At 38.0% G+C, this 21,885-nt stretch overlaps 1 protein-coding gene across 5 annotated transcripts in view; it reads right to left on the bottom strand.

The window, feature by feature from the left end:
* Positions 1–21,885, bottom strand: part of SLC4A4 (solute carrier family 4 member 4) — a 352,077-nt gene that overhangs the window by 187,290 nt on the left and 142,902 nt on the right. For all 5 annotated transcript variants that reach the window (XM_079920094.1, XM_079920096.1, XM_079920092.1 and 2 more), the window contains 3 exons: positions 19,458–19,593; positions 10,769–10,929; positions 1,707–1,886 (listed from right to left, as the gene is read on the bottom strand). In XM_079920094.1, coding sequence (XP_079776220.1) covers positions 1,707–1,886; positions 10,769–10,929; positions 19,458–19,593 — 477 coding nt within the window. The remainder of the gene's footprint in view (positions 1–1,706; positions 1,887–10,768; positions 10,930–19,457; positions 19,594–21,885) is intronic.

Raw genomic sequence — 21,885 nt, 5'->3', positions numbered from 1 at the left:
TCACACCACACTGGTAGAAGGCACGCTTGCTCTACAATATTCATTCCTCTTCTCGTTGCAAATACAGCAACATTTGAAAACAATGCACTTTCTTGCTTCTTTGTATTACCACCAACTTCGTGATAAAAAAAGTAAGTCTCCAAATCATAAAATTTCATTTTATGTGAGAAAGAGGATAATAAAGATATTAAAAAACAGACTTGTACTTTAAATGCCATAATTTTTAAAATGTGAGTTGTTTTTAAAATTATTATTTGTGACATCAGTTTTAACAAACTGTTTATCACATAACATTTGCAGCCATTAAACTCTTCAAAATGCTATTTAAAAAATAAATAAAACAAGAGATATACAAAAATCAAAACATTTCCAGTCAGCCTCAATATTCCAGGTAATGGTAGAACCATCAAATTGTCACAGGAATGTTCTAGATTAGATTCTTCCTTTTGTGAATGTTTTTTATAAAGAACACTTTAATGTTAATTATTTATTTATAACCTGTTGTGCTTCAAAAGAACACTTACAGCAGCAATTAAATCAATATAAAAGTCACTCAATAAAATTGAACTTTTCATTTGATTCTGCTTAAGGACTAGACACTCATTAAAAAAACTACATAGAATGGTTCCAAAATATAGCAAAGTTTGCTAACAGTAAGCTCTCTCCCAGCCAACCATTAATTTTAATATTAAGTCAGAAAACCCGATTTCCAGAAATGGAGTGGCTGAGTTAGAGTTCAGTTTATACACTTCACTTAGTCCACCTTTTCCGTGACAAGATGTTTTATGTTATTCTGAAAGTGCAGCTGAGAACAATGAATTAGAAGCTCCCTTATCTACTTATTTCTCTTAATACTAAAATGACTGGGGGTGGAATGGGAGAGGCCTAGTTTTTACCAGCCCAATGCTTAGCAACTCTTTCCCCACAACTTCATTTTCCATACCTCATGGAAATTAACTTCTCCCTTAGACTGCACCAAATCATGAAATTTATTCGAAACAAAGACAAAGATACAGAGGATAGACACTTTGCAAGAAACTCTGGTAAATGCAAGAGAGTATAAATAAAACACAGTGCCTTTCCTATTGCTATATAATGGGATTAATATCCTACCTTGAATAATTATTCTCACATCTAACTATCAGTATCATATAACAAAAGAGTAGATTGGTCTTTTAAGCAGTAAAAGTAATACTGAACCTTACTTTTATGCATGATCATTTACAGGCTGGACACCAACTCATGTACCAAGCAAACACTTCATGATACGCGATGTCAGAGTATCATATCTTAGTCTATCCTCCTAATTCTGACAAGCCACCATGTCAAAAGCACTTTCCTTGATGTACTCAATAATCTACAAGTTTGCTGATTCATTGGAAACATCTAGTTGTTTTATCATAGTGTTTTATCATAGTATTTTATCATAGCGTTATTACCAAACCCTCTCAGTCAATCAGAATAGATGTGTGTGGAACAAGCAAGGCATCTGCAGCCTACAGTAACTGCTGACATCTTTCCAACAGGACTGCAAACCTGCCCTATCGGATAAAAAGTGTCATTATGAAATGGCTGTGGCATATGAACTTGAGAAAAGAAGAAATAAGAAGAGGGATTTAAAAAAAAATAATAAAGGTGACAAGAGGTGGAATAAAGGTGAGTGAGGCAGGTAAGAGAGAGCAGCAGCCAGGCGGCCCCTGCATTACCATTATCAGGGTTGGTAAACATCCTACTTGCACTGGAGACTGTCTTCCCAATGTCAGCCAGGGATCGAAGGTTGGATTTCTTGGTTTGATGCCGGTGCTTCCGGAGCAAAGTATAGGTCACCTTATCCTTAAGGTCAGGTTTCAATAGGCCTGTCTCAATCTGATGGTCAACAATCATCTCTGATACAAAAACAAAGCAAAACAAAAGCAAAAAACGAAACTCAGTCACAAGACCACAAAGTTCATGTTTTACTGTAATTTTATGGATGTCATCCTCAAATTTAATATCAATATATTTATCTTCCAAATTTCTAACTTTCCACTGTCTGTGAAGGTAAAGATACAGAGTACAGTGCTATTGGCATTAAAGAGAGAGTTATAAATATTCTGGTATTAATTACATGTTTAGAGAGGAAGAACTGTCTTGTAATTTTTTTTCAATCCCAGTTAGTAGTGAATTCACATTAATCACATTCTTCTCTTAGTAACACAATAAGTAATTTATATTTTCCAATTGTTTTGTTTAAAAGTAAGATTAGAAAATTTCATGTACTCTTATCATAGCAACTGTGCCAGAAATATAAATGATACGAAAAAATCTTGAAGAGAATATGCAAAATTTAACATCACGACATTATTGATTTTTAAATCTGTTTTCCCAAATTCTTCTGTAATGTTATATTTTCTTTATAATAAGACAAAGTAAAGAAAAATAATACTATATCAGGTTATTTGAACACCAATTAATCCAATGAAAGAAAGATTAAAGTATAAAATTATGCCTCAGTCTTTTCTAAGAAGGAAGGTTTATTCTTCTTGTTTAGATCCAACTAAAGCCTTTCTAATATATTAGTCATTTTAAAGTATAACCTGATCAGAATTTTCTAGAAATTTTAATATATTAGTCTTACTAAAAAAAAAAAAAAATCACTAAAATTTCTATTAGCTCTAAGTCACTTTCTTACACTCTTTACAAAAATAAACTCAAAACAGGTTAAAGATGTAAAGGAAAGACCTGAAACCGTAAAACTCATGGCAAAAACATAGGCAGTACACTCTTTTGACATGTCTTAGCAATATTTTTTTAGCCCTGTCTCCTCAGGCAAAGGCAACAAAAGCAAAAATAAACAAATGGAACTACATCAAACTAAAAAGGTTTTGCACAGCAAAGGAAACTATCAACAAAACAAAAAGACAACCTATTGAATGGGAAAAGATATTTGAAAATGATACATCCAATAAGGGGTTAACATCTAAAATACATAAAGAACTCACACATCTCAATATCAAAAAAAAATCCAATTTTTAAGTGGGCAGAGGATCTGAATAGACATTTTTCCAAAGAAGACATACTGATGGCCAACAGACACACGAAAAGATGTTCAACATTACTAATCATCGGGGAAATGCAAATCAAAACCACAATGAGATATCACTTCACACCTGCCAGAATGGCTGTTATCAAGAAGACAACAAATATCAAGTGTTGGTGAGGATGTGGAGAAAAGGGAACCCTCCTGCACTGTGGGGAATGTCAATTGGTACAGCCACTGTGGAAAACAGTACCGGAGTTGCCTCAAAAGATTAAAAATAGAACCACCACACAATCCAGCAATTCCATTTCTAGGTGTTTAGCCAAAGAAAACAAAAACACTAATTCAAAAAGATAATATGCACCCCTATATTCATTGCAGCATTATTTACAATAGCCAAGATATGGAAGCAACCTAAGTTCCCACTGATAGATGAATGGATAAAGAAGATGTGGTATATACGTGTGTGTGTGTGTGTGTGTGTGTGTGTGTGCGTGTGTGTGTGTGTAATTGAATATTACTCAGCCATAAAAAAGATTAAAATCTTGCCTTTTGTAACAACATGGATGGATCTAGGGGGTATTACACTAAGTGAAATAAGTCAGAGAGAGAAAGACAAATACCAAATGATTTCACTTATGTGTGGAATCCACAAAACAAAATGAAGAAACAAACAAAACTGAAACAGGCCCAAAGATACAGAGAACAAACTAGTGGTTGCCAGAGGGGAGGAGGGGAGGTGGGTGGGTGAAATGGATGAAGGGGATTAAGGGGTATAAACTTCAGGTTATAAAATAAATAAGTCATGGGATGTAATGCACAGCATAGGGAATATCATCAATAATATTGTAATAACTTTGTATGGTGACATAATTACTAGACATTGTGGTGATCAATTCATAATGTATAATAATGCCAATTCACTATGTTGTACACCTGAAACCAATATAATATTGTATATGTCAACTATACTTCAATAAAAAATAATAAAATAGTCTTAGAAAAATCTTTCCCAAAAAATTTCTATGAGCTCTTTTTTTCAGAATGGTTCTAAGTAGAAAGGATGACTGTGCTTCACAGAAATTGCTCCATGAGTGGGTCTGCTGAAGGATATGTTTTACTCTAACAGAAAACAAAAAGTCCTCTTTCTCACAAATCAGCATGTCTGCAGTATGACATAAGAGTCTCCTCTAACATCACATCACAGGTTGACATATCCACTGTCCAGAATGGAGCACAGGACAAAATATCACAGAATCTGTGCAAGATGCAATGGCAGGGGACTTCCCTGGTGGCACAGTGGTTAAGAATCTGCCTGCCAATGCAGGGGACACGGGTTCCAGCCCTGGTCCGGGAAGATCCCACATGCCACGGAGCAACTAAGCCCGTGTACCACAACTACTGAGCTCGTGTGCTGCAACTAGAGAAAGCCCAGGTGCAGCAATGAAGACCCAACGCAGCCAAAACTAACTAACTAACTAAATAATAATAATAAAAAAGATGCAATGGCAGGACAACACCTCACTGTCTGCAGATAGAGCTTTGTCCCTGGCAGAGAACTAGAACAATAGCCCCCAGGCCTACCTGTTCAGGCCCACCTGTTCAGGCACATGGCTGCATCAAAACACGTCAATATTTTCCTCTTGCTCAAACTCCTCCACATACAAAAGTGGAGAAGAGAACAAAAGCTCTTCTTTTGCAAAAGTCTGAAAGAAAATTGATGGATACTGATAGGATAACGGCATCTCCCAAACATTCCCATCTCTTCGTAAAGTGAAGTTACAGATGTTCAAGGGGCTTTGTTTGGGCATGACTGCACCTCTCATTAGTCCATCTTTTTAACAAGAAGTCATGGAACTGGTCTCACAGCCAGAAGCTGACGATTCACACAGTGTACAATCAACTACCTGGGAGCCAAGTAGAGGCTGAATCCAGGATTTTCCATCACATGCCTTACACAGATGCTATAAATGTCACATAACACTGGACCACTTGGTAGAGAGCCTGGGCAAAGCAGGAAGAGTTTCTCCCATAGGAATGTTTTGGTTTGAGAGTGGCCTTTAGCTCTGAGTATTTTTAACTACACAAACCTTACTCAGTAAAACTCTCAGAACGGATTCTGTAATTATACTTAACCCTCTGTTCCACAGTGAAATAATTAAGTGCTACTGAATACAACCCGTCTATTTTCCCTTTAAGTCTTAATGAAAGTGGAAAGTCCATTTTACAGAAGAACCATAAAAATAAATAGCCCTGGCATATCTCCTGCAAGTGTTATCAAACTCCTACTCTAATTCCAGGGTTGTGGATTAAAGTGTTTCTTTATCTACCCTTCCTGGCAGGGCCTCCCTCTATTCTTGGTCTCCCCTGTAATCTCAAACCAATGCATATATACGCACAGCCGGCCCTCTGTTACTAATGTCTGGAAATCACCAATTAGAACAGGTTACAACATCTGTGTGGCTTATGCCCTTCATTAGGTTTCCATAAAAATGGCCCACAAGGATCTCTTTAAGCATAAACTACAAAACCCTTCAAGGAAAGTGGAGGCAGTAACATTTCACAGCTACACTAAAATTAAGCCTTCAGTGTTCAAAATCCCACAGACGTTACCCAATTGAGAGAGAAAGTGCCAGCTCAAGATGATCGCAGAGCCGAAAGGAATCTCAGGAAGCAGCAGGTTCAAGCTCTTGTTATACAGATGAGAAAAGAGCGCGAGAGGGGAGATGCTCACCGATACAGCCTAATTAAAGGCAACCCCCCACCACCAATTAAACCAGGTTTTCTGGTTCACTGTTTAGATCTTTTTCCGTATCACATGATATTTTTCTTTCTTTAAGAAGGAAACTCTAGACCAAAAAAAAAAAAAACTTGAAGAGAAGATGGTCATGCAACCCCCCAAAAAGGTCAAAGGTAACATTCTTTTTTTTTTAAACATCTTTATTGGAGTATAATTGCTTTACAATGGTGTGTTCATTTCTGCTGTATAACAAAGTGAATCAGCTATATGTATACATATATCCCCATTATCTCCTCCTTCTTGGGTCTCCCTCTCACCCCTCTAGGTGGTCACAAAGCACCGAGCTGATCTCCCTGTGCTATGCGGCCGCCTCCCACTTGCTATCTATTTTACATTTGGTAGTATATATAAGTCCATTCTTAAAAGAAACACAAAAGGCCCAAGAAATATTCAACTTCAAGACTAACAGACAATTTAAACAAATTTATACAAATTTCACCAATTTTATGTTAATCTATCAAAGTGGCAAAATTTAAAAGACCAGTCTCCAGTGACGTGAATGTTGTATGCAATAGACAAGGCCATATACTGATGATGACAGTAACAAACAGGACAACCTTTCTTGAAGGCCACTTGGCCAATACAAAACAAAGCCATTTAAAATGTTCAAACCCTTTGAATATTTCACCGTAAGAAATCTATAATCAGGATATAAGCAACTTCACAAAAGTATAACAAAAATGTTCATTTCTTTTCTTTACGATAAAAACTTGAAGGCAACTTAAATGCCCAACTATAGATTATTAACTATTTTGCAGCCATTAAAATGATGTTTATACTTATATTTAATAACATGGAAATATTCATATTATGTTTTTAAGTTAGAAAGGGCAGATTAGAGGGTTATAGTATGATCCCAGTTTGTAAAATAAATTTCATGTGTGTAAACAGAGATGTACCGAAAAACTGCTGGGAGGATAGCTCTGAAAGATGAGATTAGTGGTATTTTGACTTCTGCGTGTTATATTTTTCTGCATTACTAGAAATGAACATGTTTTAGTTTTGTGATAAAAAATAAATATATTCCCATTTTGAAAATATAAAAGGTGTTAAAAGCAAGAAACAACATGACTAATACATCTGCCAACATGCACAGCCCAGGAATGCCTTTAAATATAAAAATGAGAGAGCGCTCCAAAAATAGAGCTACATTTTCCTAATCCATTTCCCATCATAATAAAATACCTGAAATGGCTTATAATTGTTTTTTAACTAAGGAGGGGAGAGAAATTCTCATGTACTTGGCTTCATATGCGAATGATACTTTAAATGTAAAATTGTAAGATGACAGCAATAATAAAGTGATTAAAATAACCTATAGAAATGATGTTTTATCCTTTAAATAACACACATTTTCTATTAGGGTTCAGAAGGGGATCTTCATGAAGAAAACTAGGAGAGGTCCTGAGGAGAATCAGAATGAGGCTGAATTTTTACACAAGTGTGAGAAGTGACACCCGCTTAGCAGCGGCCCACTGCTCACAGGCCCCCATGTGGCAGTGGCTTTGCACCTGCAAAGGGAGGGTGCCCCTCGGAGGCCACTGAGAAGGAGCAGCAAGTGGACTGCGAAAAAGGAAAGAAATCGTGCTATTGTTTGTTGGATATAATCACACTCATCATGATTTCTGTTTCTTCTTGTTTGTCGAAATGAAAGTCGGGTGAAGGGGAAATGCATCTTAAGACTTAGCTGCATGCAATTCTCAAGTCTGAATAACACCACCATTCAGGAAACAACAAATCCACTGCATCCTCTGCTAGAAAAAGATTTTTTAATAATCAAGTAATGACAGTAACTGAAGTTACCATGCCATTTTACCACTTGAAATCAGGGCAGTTTTTTTTCTTTCATTTTTTTTAACCTGCTGTAAGGATCTGACTCAGAGGATTTTTAAGTATTTCTTTTCAGCCACTTATACTCTCTCAAACATGTTCTTCTCCCCACTCCTCCAAATCTAGTCCATTTTTTTTTTTAATTTCTTTGTTTTGCTTGTGATGTGTGTTATTTGCCTCTGAATTGTTTCTGTGTTATCAGCTCCAGAATGACAGCACTGGCTCCCTGCCTGCTTGCCTCAGGGATGGTAGAGCAAACATAGTACTGAGTGATGACACCTCAAAGTGACCTAGTGGTGTCCAATTTTAAAATTTAATGACATTATTAAAGCAAATGTGTGGAGGTTAGAGAAAAAAAGCCACAGCTGATAATAAAAAGTAACGAAAAATTAAACTGAGAATGTAAAATGCTTGATGAACCTTTCTTAAATGTAGTAAATACCAGAACCTCTCTCTTTGGCCATTGGCTAATGAGGCTCCAGTGTAATGTGGGACTCTGTCTTCTACTCTGTCTTCTACTACATGGAAAGGGTCAGTTACTGAAGACCAGAAATGCCTTAAGATGGCTCTTTCTGGTGCTGAAGACCTCGAAGACAGTTTTACAGAAAAGCCCAAGTATATACTTCAACTTTAACGTTCATCACCCATCTTGACCAGCCAGCTCCAGGCACAGCAAAGAAGCTGTGAGGTTTTTTTCTAGCTCCATCTACTACACCTTTCAGAAGTTTTCCCCTGCTCATGAAGTCCCTGAGCATCTCTTTACCTGACTCAGTCTACACTCAGCCCCTGCTAGGTGACATGTAGAAAGATCTGGATAAACTCATTCATACTGGGATAGTCATCAAAGTAAGTACAATTACACCTGAGATCCTCATTCAATTCTAACGATGCCCTGAGAGGTCTACCTTCATCCACTTTTTACGGATGAGAAACAGACTGCGAATAAGTTAAGCAATGTGCCTTGTCTGTGGTCACACGTGCTAGTAGGGGTAGACTTTAATTAACCGCCACCCCCACTTTAAATCCACCATTATTTCTACAACACCACTCTGCATCTCATGGAATGAATATATATGACATCTGCCAAAGAGTATGCATATTTTAATAGAAAACAAACCCTGGGTTCAGTGAAATGAATCTCCAAACAGTGGAAGTTCAGGCAGTAACCATGGTCTACGGTAGGACTTTTTTTTTCAATACAGGGAACTTCCCGATGACCCTTAAACCACAACACACAGATTGCGATCCATTGCCCAGTCACAAGTTTAATTCCCATTTTGCTTTGCACTTAGGCACTTCTGACTTCTAACTTCAGACATCTTTGCTCTAGATTAGTTCTTACAGCCTGAAAATTGCAAATCTCGCTCAGAAACTGGACTGATTTTTGCTAACCATGATACTTTTTGGGATAACAATCTCTCTTGCAGCTTTAACAAATGAAGAAAAGTCAGTGAAACAAACAGCCTGGAAAACATTCGTTCCCTTTCTCTCTGTCTTCGTAGATGGGCTTCATCTTCCCTGCATACAATAATCCAACAGCTCTCCTCATATATCAGGTGTCCTTTTTCAGTCTCACCTGCCTTGTCAAATACAAAAAATTCTACGTAAAGCAGTATTTCCAACATTATCTTCTCACTACCTATGCGGACATGGATTTGTAACTTATCCCATTTACAAAGTGGTAGATTTGCAAACCTAATTTCAGGGCCTAGAATAGTGTCTGGCTCATTGTAGAAGGCCATGTACCACTGCTGAATAAATGCATAAACTACTTCATTCTGTCCACCCAGCATCTTCACATTAGTCTTTCTCCCTTCTCCACTTGTACCTTAAGCACTTCAGATGCAAGGAAAGCGTGGAGCTGCTTTGTAAATCTAACTAACAAGCTCTCTGAAGAAGAAACAGATGTGTATAGGTCAGCAAGATATATGCCTGATTTGAGAACGGATCTTCTCTTCCAATACAAATACCATAGCCTTCCCGTTGTCCATAAAGACACAGATGCCATAGACAAGCCCTCTGCCTACAGATATTCAAAGAAATTTCGAGATTACACAGGAATTTTACACTGGTCATCAGGGCCACGATCCACATCCTCTCCTCACAATCCCAAAGTAGGCCCACTGCAGACCCTTAAGAAAGTGCAGTCATGCAGTCACCGAGTTATGGAATTTTCCTAGGAATAATAAGCAGAGCCCCTGCACCTCTCCTTAAGGAACACATGATCTTTAGCACACCAACCTGAAGGACAATAAGGCAGCTTAGGCCAGTCTCTTGCTAGAAAATGAAAACAATAACCTCTCTTTGGAATGTAGCGACGTGTGCTCAAGGTGTTCAACATGGTGAGTTGACATTCATTACACAACACTAATTACAAAGATGCCAAAGCTGCTCTGCACCATGAGGTTCAGTGACTTGTCCGGGGTTGTACAAATGATGCTCGGCACCACCATGACCTGACTCAGTCATTAATCCATAACGTTCTGCTGGCTCCTTGCCCCACCCAATTTGCTCTACCTACAGCGAAAAGAGCTTGACTTTCACCTACAAAATCAGCCCAACTGAGGGACTAGACCTAGACCAGTTTCCTTCTTACAGAATATTCAAACTGTATTTTACAGATGACAAAACTGAGGCCCAGAGAAGCTCAGCGCAATGTCTAAGGTCAAGGAGTTCTAGAAATCTAGTGTCCAGACTTCCAGTCCAGTATGACCAAGGACGAAGGGGGGGTGTTCTATTTAAAATATTAATCTTATGCTAATAAGTGGAGGAATGCAAATCTGTACATATAAACATGGTAATTTTTAATATAACATAAAAGTGAAAAGCATAAGAGAGAGGACTGAGAACCAAAACTGGATGGAAATACACCAAAATGTTAACAATGGCTATGTCCAGATGGAAGTATGATGGATGATTTTTAATTTTTTTCTCAATATTTGTATTTTCCAAATTTTTTGCAATAAACCTTACTAGTTTTATAATATAAAAAAGAGAGAGAATAAATATTATAGAATATTCAGCTCCGCTTACACTAGAAGTCATCTGCATTGAAAGAGACTCATGGAGAGGTAGGTAGAGCAGAAAAAAATGATAGGAACTTAAGACAACATACTTACCCACCAACTGCGGGAGAGAAGAAGCCTCCCTGTCCAGCATGATGGATCCTTTCTCCATACATGTCCTCAGCTCAAATAAGCTATGAAGGGACAAGGTGGCCACGTGGGGCTTGCTCCATCTCTCCCCACCCTGTTCCACTTTTTCTTCAAACTTAATCCACCTAGAAACATGAGATTAGTAAAGAACCATTAAAAGTGTTCTCGTCACCTCTGGAAATAGCAACACCAACCCCCCCAGATCCACCCCCACCAGCACTTCCAAAATGTCTCCTTTTGTGGAGTCTTAAAAGCTTATTCTATCATTAACTACATTACCTTTATAAATACACCAAACAGACTCACTAGACCGCTCCTCCCCCTGACGTTAGAGAGAAAGAAAACAAACCAAAAGGAGCCAACGCCTCCTTGGTTTTATATCTGTCTATATGTAACCACGAAATCCTTAAGAATGACTACTGAACCAAATTTTTCAAATAATGTAGGAAAAATATGCATTTCAAATTCTCCATGTGGGTAGAGCCTACAGTGTGTAAAACAACCACCACTGTGAGAATTCTGTTGTGACTTCACAAGGCACGTTTATATAAGGTAAAATATCAGCATGAATCGATGCTGATCTTAAATATTTGAAAGTATGGTGCGTGAAGTGGTCAGACAAATGAAATTCCCCTTTCATGCTTAAAGAGTGCCAGCATGTGTTGCTGTATCTTACTTTAATACATCTCTCTCAGTTGACACATGTTCCCCTCTCATTGAGATGCTAATAGCTTTACCCCTCATGTTTGGCTCCACATGTGTTTAAAAATACACAAGCTCAGAGAACAATGCATCTACTCTGATAACAACAGATCTCTTATTAACCTTAGTAATGGAACAAAAAACCCTCTCTTACAGTTTCTTCTTTCTAAGATTTGTAGACGTTTTGATAACTTAGCAATATATAGGAATGAAAAAAGTTTAATGGAAATGAGAGCGAAACACATTTGACAGTCTGTATCCCACATATTATACATACTGACTCTTCCTACACTGGTAAAGGAAAACAAGAAAGCATTATCATTTTGCTATTCATCAGGACCCAAAGAAAAATGCTGCTTTCTATCACTTCAAACCTCTGAAAGATACTGAACAAGATAAAGAAGGGGTTAAAAATTGTTTTCCTACATTCTTCATGCAAAAGTTTAATGATTGAAAAATGTTTTCCTAGAAAAAGCTAAACACTCACCCAACTCATTAAAGATGAGAACAAAGGGCAGAGATCAGAGGAAGCTCTACATAAGGTATTATTTATAGACCGCTCACCACCCCCAGAGGAAGAAAAGAACACATTAGTAGAACCATGAGTGAAAATAGATCAACAGATCAGCCACAATGTCAAAGAAAATTCAGAATTTTAATCAAGCCCAACACTCATGTGATTCATAAGTACATGAGCCATATCCCAAAACTCCCTCTTCCCTCTCCCGGCCAGGAAACTTCCACGCTTCAATGGCAACCTTAGCCCCAGCTTCACCCTCCACTTTAAGACCCTCCTCCTTTCCCCTGTATCCCAAAAAATGTAGGGAGTAGAGATTTTTACATGTTTTCCTCACATTAAAAAGCCAACACCAAAGAAGTTCTAAAACTTCAGAACTGGACCTTGTTTATTCTACAAAAGTGGTTGTGAAACATTCTGAGAGAAAGACCTTTAATATTCTTGTGTGTGTGTGTGTGTGTGTGTGTGTGTGTGTGTGTGTGTGTGTGTGTGTGAATTAGTAGTTCTTCACTTTGGTTGGTATTAGAACCACAGAAACAGAAGGAAGTGAGAGAAAAATGACAACTTTATATTACATTCTTATAGAATTCCATGGATTTGCCAAAACAATAAGAGGTAATTGGGTTATTTTGAGAGTAATCATTTTATGGAGTATATTACATTGGCTAACTTTAGGCATATTATCTTTTCAGGCTTACTCACAGAACCTCTAACCGTGTTGACTGGGAGCTAGTATATGAATCATATTTACATCTGATGTTACAGTTTTTTGCTCAAGATGAGACTCTAGAAGATTCCATAGTATATGAAACCTAGTCAGGGTTACATATAATTATGTTATCGATAAAGAGTATAGTGACCTTGTTTTTATTCCTAGGAGTATTCTTATTAGCTGAGGGATAGAATCTTTAGTCACAGAATTTAAGTCCAAGATGAATGACAAGGGCCAGCTAGAAACTCAGTAAATGGGAGTGTTCTATACATACAGCCTTCACTTCCCTCTTCTCTTTCCTAAATGATAACCAGTTGCCCTTCTATCAGTCACCATCAATCTGTATGGCCAAATCCATTTTGTAAAAGAAAACTAAGCCTCACTTACATACGGTATGTGACAGTAGCTCTTTTCTGCTATCACCTTCAACTGTCCAAACAATATAAGTTTAATAAAATGTTCTTTAAGAAAAAAAGGAACAAAACCATTGCATTCTTCTGTGACCAATCTCCTCTCCACAGTTTATCTTAAATATGACTTTGAGCAAGTTTTAAAAGTACCTTTAGAAATAATAAATCCCAACTAGGTTGGATTTAGGGAATAGTATTACTCACCCTCCTGGATTATACCAGCCAAGATTGGGTCAAGCTTTAACCATTAATGGAATGGGAATGTAGTCTCAAAAAGCCAGTTCCTTAGAATCTACATTCCTAAGAGACAAGTATTGTCTCATAGTTCAGTTTAAGCATCTATTTCACTTTGAGTTCAGTAAATATTGTATGTTTAGATGATGTCATATCATAGTATAGCTAATTGCACAAGGTAACTCTGGGATAATGACTATTAAATTACTTTAAAATACATTGCTCTAATTGTTCAAGGAACTGACTGTACTTCCAATACACACTTTTACTCAGAAAGTAATGATTTGCTCACTTAAATAGATTGTTTGCAGGTAGTTTCATTCCAGAAACTACACATGCTATGTCTATCCTCCTCACATATCAAGGACAAATTTGGAAAAAACTGAAAACGACTCAGTTCAAATCAGAACCCATTAAAGAAAAGGCTAAGGCAAAGGTACCAAAGTTCAGGCTACTGGAGTGTCAATGAATTTGTAAAGGTGCTTTAGAACCATGTAATTACATTTTTTAAAAAAAGACATTTTTACTGTAAAATGTACTAAAAGCTACTATCTACCCTTCATAATAACTATGAATAACCATGTATTTGCAATAAGTTTCCTACTTTTCCTTTTGTCTCAGTACTTGACATGTTATAAGAAAATTAATTTGAGAAGCTGGCTTTTTAAATGCTGGCAATTACAAAACTGTTGTAACCTTGAAGGAAGAGTTTATTAGGTGAAGTTTATTTATTCCAAGGTCTTTGAAGAATAATGATAAAGTACACTGCAGTTTAACCCACTCTGAGTGACTGCCAACCAAACAGCATTTCACTCATTTGTTGAAGAAATAGAAAGTCCACTGGGAAACACTGAATTTTGCAACTTTCCAATCATATGATTAAATATACTTAAGAAAAGAAAAGACCTCTAACTTTAAAACATGCCAGTTTTACAGTGGAAAATAGACATGACCTTTGTCTTGGAATATAATCCAACTACGTAAAGCTATTTTAAAGCAATAATAAATTTCTTGCTAACTAGTAAGTGCCTCATCGCACATAAAAGAAGCCAGCGCTAGTGTGCATCTGGGATAAATGATGTTTTTAAGGAGAATTCTTAAATATCTAGATCAACTGTGAAAGTTATTGCAAAACAGTGTAGTAAGCACATATAATTACATAGATGATTAAATTCCTTATTCTTCACTTTTTCTTACAGAAAAAGTAAACTTGGTCTAAAATGGAATTTTCCAGAGCCATCCAGTAGAGGAGAGATAGAGGGGTCAGGGTAGATTGGGAACAGAGAGGGCCCTATGCAAAGCCCCAGGGTAAGTACATGTGGCTGTGTTTGATGGCCAGGCCCCGAAGTCATGTTCTCCAGAGGGAGGCAGGGTCACTCGTGCTGTCCCACTAGAACTGAAACATCAGTACCCTTTTCCTTTGTTGGCTTGTTGGGTTTATTGAAACTTGTGATGTCTTTCCTTTTTACCCAGGTTTGGCCGTAAAATCTGAATCGCAGGGAAGAGGGGAAGTGATCTTTAACATATATTCTTATAACAGTGATAAATTCCAACATGGCCCATCCGAATATTCGCTGAGGGAAAACTGAAAGCCAATAACCATGTTTACAGACATCACTGACTCAAAGGAATACAAGCGTTTGGAGTGGTAGTGATAGCCCTTCTTCCTGGCTTTGGGCCAACACCAAAGCTGGACCATGACTTATTCTTCTACCAGTCTTCTTCATGAATCCATTAGCTAACGTCTAGCCATCTAGAAACTGTTAATGAGAAGCATAGGCTCGTTCACTAATACCAAATATTCCATTATAACTACTGCTACGCCACTGAATGTCAGTATTCTAATGACCTAACACTGAGGATACTCCTTTGAAAAAGAATATTCTCTGCATTCCACTGATTATATACATTTCTCAGGTCTGATCATTCTGCCCTTGGGAGAGTCCGTGAAAATTCAAAGTTCTGACTTTCAGGAAAGGGAACAGCAGGGAAAAGATGTGAAAAAAGAGGGTGGTGGAATTGACTTCAAACTTCATGTAAATAAAGATTTCCCTTGTTTATAGTTTTACATGACTACTGTGCTTTGTGAGACTTCAATGGGGATATTTTTCCTACCACTGAAAGCATTTTCCTTATTTTTTAAGACACACAGCTAACCTGAACTTCCTGAAGTAAGACTAAAACTGCAGTAATGCTGAGACTCAATGTATGATATTCTTGGTCAAAATCAAATCTTTAGTCAACTGAAAAAAGTACAGAACGTGAAAAGGGAGAGTACTAAAGAGGGTACTATTGTGTTCTATGGGGTGTAGGCTCACAGTAGAAACTACACTGAGCTTGAGAAGTCTGGCAGGCTAGTTCTCTATGGAATAAAATAGTCCATTTAATTGGAGTTTTCACAAAAAGCAAATAATTCTCCATTTTATGTTAGCCAAAAGAATATTCATGCTGCATTTTCATATGTAAAATGAGCTCCTTCTAAGCACTAAACTTTTATTAGTCTGGTAGGTTTGAGAGCTTTTCATGGGGAAAAAAAGCCCTATCAGGTCTGGAAACTGGACATCATAAATGGCAGTCAGAAATTACTGCAAAAAACATTCAGAAGCAGAGTTACGTTGCAGGAAGTAAAAATCACTGTCAATTTGAATCATTTCTGGAGGCACAACCACCTCCAAACTTTCCAACAGAATTTAGGTAGAACAGTAAACTAGGAATCAAGGTTCTATTTCTCTATTCTTTCATTCTATAAGCACGTATTTCTCGATTGTGGACTGTGTGCCAGGTAGTTGTAGACACTAGGAATATAGTGGTGAACAAAACAACCAAAAATTCCTCCCCTCATGGAGTCTTAATTTTATTGGAAAGAGACAATAACAAGATATGTTAATATGCTAACTGCTGATAAGTGCCAAAGACAAATAGAATGGAGGATGAGGGATAAGAAGGTTTGGGGAAAGTTTCTATTTTAGACAGGGCAGTCAATGAGGTCATATTTGAAAAAAGACCTGAAGGAGGTGAGGAAATGAGCCAGGGAGATGACTGTGGAGTACAGCAGGGAGAGCATTTCAAGTGCAAACCGCATTTGAACAGCAAGTACAAAGCCTCTGACACAGGAGTATGACCAGGCCAGTGAGGCTTGAGCAGAGTGAACCAGGGGGAGAGAAGTAAGAGATGAGGAGATGAGGTCAGAGATCATAGTGTATAGTTCATGAGGGAGGCAAGGGCAGGTTCAGGGAGATGGACTAATTAGGAAGCATTTGCAGTAATCTAGATGAGAAAGGATGGAGGCTTGGACCAGGGTTGTGGCAGCACTGAATGTGAGATATGGTGAGATTCTGAATATCTGAATAACATTGAGGGTAAACTAAACAGGATGTGCCAGTGGATCAAGTAAGGGGTGTAGAGAAAGACAGGAGTCAAGGAAGACTCCAATCTTTCTGGATTGAGCAACTAAAAAAATGGAGTTGTTCAGTGTGGCAGGTAACTCTGTAGGAGGAGATCTGCGGTGGGTAGGTGAGAAGCTCAGTTTCTGACATGTTACTTCGAGATGCCTACTACCCAACCAAATATTTGTTTTCAATCAAACAAGGCAAGAAGTCTGGGCTAGAGATCTAAACACAGATGGCATCAGCATATTGAGGAATTAGTTGGAAACATCAAACAAAGGTCCTCTCTTGGGCTTTATCAATGGTGTACTGGGTAACTTGGGTCTGTCATTGAGCTGTCCATTAGTCAGAAAGAGATGGATTATCACCGAACTCCAGCTTTGATCACGTAATATTTCTAAGAAAGTATTATATTTAGAACAGCAGATTCTAAGGCAATGAGTTCTCAACTAATCACGCTCAGCAAATGTTACTGAACACCTATTACTACCAAGCGCTGCAAAGCACTGGGAATACAGTAATGAAAGACAGACATGGTGGTCTCTCCCTCTAGACAAATTAGTGTAATGAGGGAGACAAAATGAAAACAATACTATCACATATATGATTAATTAATTAATAGTAATTGTGGCAAATCCTATATGAGAAGTTACAGAAGGTAGACTATTTGTGAGTATGTTTCTTCCTGGACAACTTCCCCCGATACATGGTGTACTCCCACTTCCTCTCCAGCTGTACATACAGTCTCTCAGGGACCAATGACATCACCAAAATGACACGTATGTTCCTAAGGAAATAGTAAGTCTTTAAAGATGGTAAAGTATGCATGACCATCTTAACCTTTAAGAACCTTAAATGAAAATACTATGTCCATCTCATTCAATGTTGAACTACCTATACAATGAGCTGTGATCTCTTCACATTTCTGGGACCAGGGGTCACATAAAATAAAGTGTAGTCTGCATTTGGCTGAAAGAGAAAACAGAATGCTACACCTGAATTCTACTCTATATAGTTACTCACACAGAATTTTAAGATGAAGGTAAGAATCAAAGGAACTCTTCTAGTCGCAGCTGACTACACAATTATACGCACAGGGATGGAACTTCAGAGCTATAAAATACGCATGATGTTAGAGAGGATGCAACCCAGTATGACCCTCATTTGATAGTATAGAAAACACAAGCTCAGGAAGACTACATGACTATATAACTTGTCCAAAGTTAAACAGCTAGTTAGCAGCAAAGCCAAGACTAAACCAAAATCTCCCCAACACTTAACTCATGCTGCACCAGTATAATTCTCACTCTGTTTTTTTTCTATTAGAAAGAAGGAAAAGAAAGAATGAAATGGAGATACTGGTACAAGTTTTCACTTTGAGAGCCTTCTTTCGGAGAATGTTTTATGAACTGAAAGTATACTTTATGAAGGACTTTTAATATCCAGGTTATTGGTGCTGAGAGGGGAATAAGAGACAATTACTATATCATGGAAAGTGGTTCCAAAAGAATAAAGAGTGAAGAGCTTCAAGTGGCAGCCTCAGAGATGGAGGAGCAGAAATGAGTTATTGCCCACTTCTGTATTCCCAGTACCTAAAACAGTGCCTGATGTGTACTATGCATTCAGAACAGAGTTGTTGAATTTAACTGATCTGAATTAAATGACTATAAAAGGCATATGTTAACATTATTTTGTTTGTGCAAGTCAAATGCATTGAATCCCCATACAATGATGACAATGAGAGACCAATAACTGTATTATATCAACGTCTTTATGGTACAGAATTTTTGTATGTTATAGAAGATTTAGTCTTTATGGTACAGAATTTTTGTATGTTATAGAAGATTTAGTGTGGCATATATAACTAAATATACATGCAGAAAGACAGAAAGAAAAGCTCTTATTGTGAGATTAATGAAACTTTAGATATTTGTGCAGTGCTTAACAATTTACAAAGCATTTCCATATAAATACCTGTATGTATGTATATAAATATCCATGATATAATTCGATATCTAGTAGAACCTTATATTTACATATTATATATCTTATATCACATACATATATATTATATGTAATAGACATTATTATCCACTATTTGTTGATGATGAAATCAAAGTTCTGAGAAACTGTTATGTAGCCGGCAGGTGACAAAAGTCTGAAATAGAACGCACTCTAACACTTCCAATTCAAGTGAACCTTCTACTCGCTTTCACTGGATGTTTAAAAGATGACAGGTTTTCACCTGGAATAACGGCAAGTTTGTGTGTAACAGTCATTGTCTTTGCAACCTCCCTCCTAACAGGGAATGGGTAATATAAGTCAGACATGGTTTCACAAGATACTTTGGCATGTGGAGACTGTGAACACATATCACTAGGCTATCATGGTTAGGTGCTGGAGTTTCTTTCTTTTAAATATTTTACTATTGAATAGCATATAAACGGAGATTTACTTCTGATTCCTTATAAAGGTTAAAATTATAACAATGCAGATCAATGACTTCAGCAGTGAAATAAAGGGTGTCCTGCATCCATGTCAATGTCAAAGTCGAAAAAGAATCCTTTTACTCCTTAACCCAGCCAACCTCATGCTCATCAATCATCTGGGCTAGAGAAAGGAGCTCACAGACAAGAATCCTGCCCTGCCCTTGTTTTCCCACATCAGTCCTACACAGTCAGCTATGGCTCACCTCGCCGTCTCCTTCCACTCCATCTCCTGTCCATCCACGGCCAGCAGCTCATCCAGTTCCGTGAAGAGCTGAGGGGGTGCTGGACTGTCATCCTCCTCGCCCAAGATGAATCGGATGCGTTCTGCGGCAGGAGAGACTGCAGAAGTGAAAATACTGTGGTTAAACATTGGCTGGACAACCCTGAGGAAAGTGTAACTCCGAGCTCTTCCTCCGTCCCCAAAGCTGATGGGCTTCCCTTCCACATTTTCAGTGGACATCTTCCTTGCTGAGCCTTCCTTGTCCCCAATCTAAAGACAAACAGGAATCCAAGGCCTTCTCTAGTCCTTTAGTTCTGAACTGTGTCTCAGCTCTCCACCACTCTCCAGAAGGACAGCGCTCCAGTTCTGTGTGGCGACTGGCAAAGAACCTTAGCCCTCTGATGAGCTCAGGTCCAACCACATGACCTTCCCTCCTTCCCCACTGATGACCCACCCAAAAGTATAAGACAGAAACCAGCTTGAGCCAATCACTTTTTCTACCACAGTGGGAGGGGGCAACAGAGCACCCCAATGCTGGGTTTCCCCCAGGCCCCCGCCTCCCAGCCACCCTCCCTCTGTCCAATGCCCAAAGCAGCCCACGCCCTCGCAGGTTCCTCACTGCCCATAACTGCCTAACTGCAAAGCTGATGAAGGAATATTTAACAAGATGGAGCCTCTTCTTTACATAAGGGCAGTACCCAAAAATGTTTAGTCACACTTCAGTGCACTTGAAAAACAAGCCCAAGTAAAATATTGTACACACGAGGGGAAAAAAAATTTCCAACACACTCAAGCACATAATTGAATGCCCTACTAGCTCCTTTTGACCCCATCTCCTAAAAATCATGTAATGAAAAATTAACTAGAATTTCCCCCAGGTTGTGGGTATTTTCTCTTTCTTTAAAAAAAATGGAAAGCATTTGGAAACTGATGGCTATATTACAAAACTAAGGCCCACAGATACTCCTTATAATCCCTGGGTAACCAAGAATATACATGTAACTGCAGTCCGAGTACACAGATTTATTCATATGCAGAACTTTGAAGAAATATATGTACTCAACCTAAAAAAACAAAAAACTTCCTACCATCTGAAAACCACTATAATCAGGACAGAATAAAATTCTGTAGATGAAAATATATTTACTACAAATAAACCCATGAAAAAATATTCAACCTACCTAGTAATCAATACTAACTATTAAAATAAAATATATGTTTTACCTATAAAAATGGCAAAAACTGGGCTTCCCTGGTGGCGCAGTGGTTGAGAGTCCGCCTGCCGATGCAGGGGACACGGGTTTGCGCCCCGGTCCAGGAAGATCCCACGTGCCACGGAGCGGCTGGGCCCGTGAGCCATGGCCGCTGAGCCTGCGCGTCCGGAGCCTGTGCTCCGCAAAGGGAGAGGCCACAACAGTGAGAGGCCTGCGTACCGCAAAACAACAACAACAACAAAAAATGGCAAAAACTTTAAAGAATGATCACCTCAATGTTGGCAAGGGTTTAGGACACATGTACCAGCACCTTCCAATTTATGTCGCTGGTAGGAGCCTCAATGCGAACATCTCTCTGAAAAGGTATGGAAATGTTTTTAAAGTGTATCTATCCTGTGAGTCAGCAATTCTACCACTAGCAAGATGTTCATTCTAAACACATAACAGTTGTTATCACAAAGTCTTAACTACAGAGGTGACCACTACAGCATAGTTTATAATTGAGAGAAACAGAAAAAGCTTAAATGTCCAAAAAGGAGGATTGGTTAAATAAACTATATTACAACCATTCAATCAAATACCACACAGTCATAAAACATGAAGATGAGATTATTGTTTTTTGACATATATATCATATAATATTAATTGAAAAAAATAAAATTACAAAATCATATGCATAAAGCAATCCCATTTTGGTAAAGAAAAAATTACACATATATCCATAAAAGAGTCTGGAAATGAGAGAGCCCTCATTTTGCATGGTTCTAATGAGTGTGAATTTCAGCTACCACAGTTTGGTTAAAGAACACTAGTCCCCCAACAACACAGTTCAAATTTCAGCTGGATGGTAAATTAACTGTGAGTAATTGCATAAAACACAATTACTGTATTTTATGTACTGTATTTTACGTATATGTACATAACATATATGCATCATGATCGTGACCAATCATAGTGCTCCTTTCAAAGTCTGCCAGTGATTGGTCACTACACATTTGTTATCCAGTTCATGCACAGACAGCAAAGTGTGTAGCTGTGCTGCCTTCTTGTCTTCCAATGATAAATTCATATGACATGAATAATCAAAAGAGGGAGCTAGCCAACAAAGATGAAAGTACAGCACAGAAACAAGAAGTACTAACACTGGAAGTGAAATCTATGTCAAATACGAATGGAGTTACAGAAGACCTAGCTGAT

The sequence above is a fragment of the Stenella coeruleoalba genome, assembly GCF_951394435.1.
Source record: "Stenella coeruleoalba genome assembly, chromosome: 4".
Lineage (NCBI taxonomy): Eukaryota > Metazoa > Chordata > Mammalia > Artiodactyla > Delphinidae > Stenella > Stenella coeruleoalba.
The sequence above is the reverse complement of the archived record's forward strand: the minus strand, read 5'-3'. Positions and strand labels throughout refer to the sequence as shown.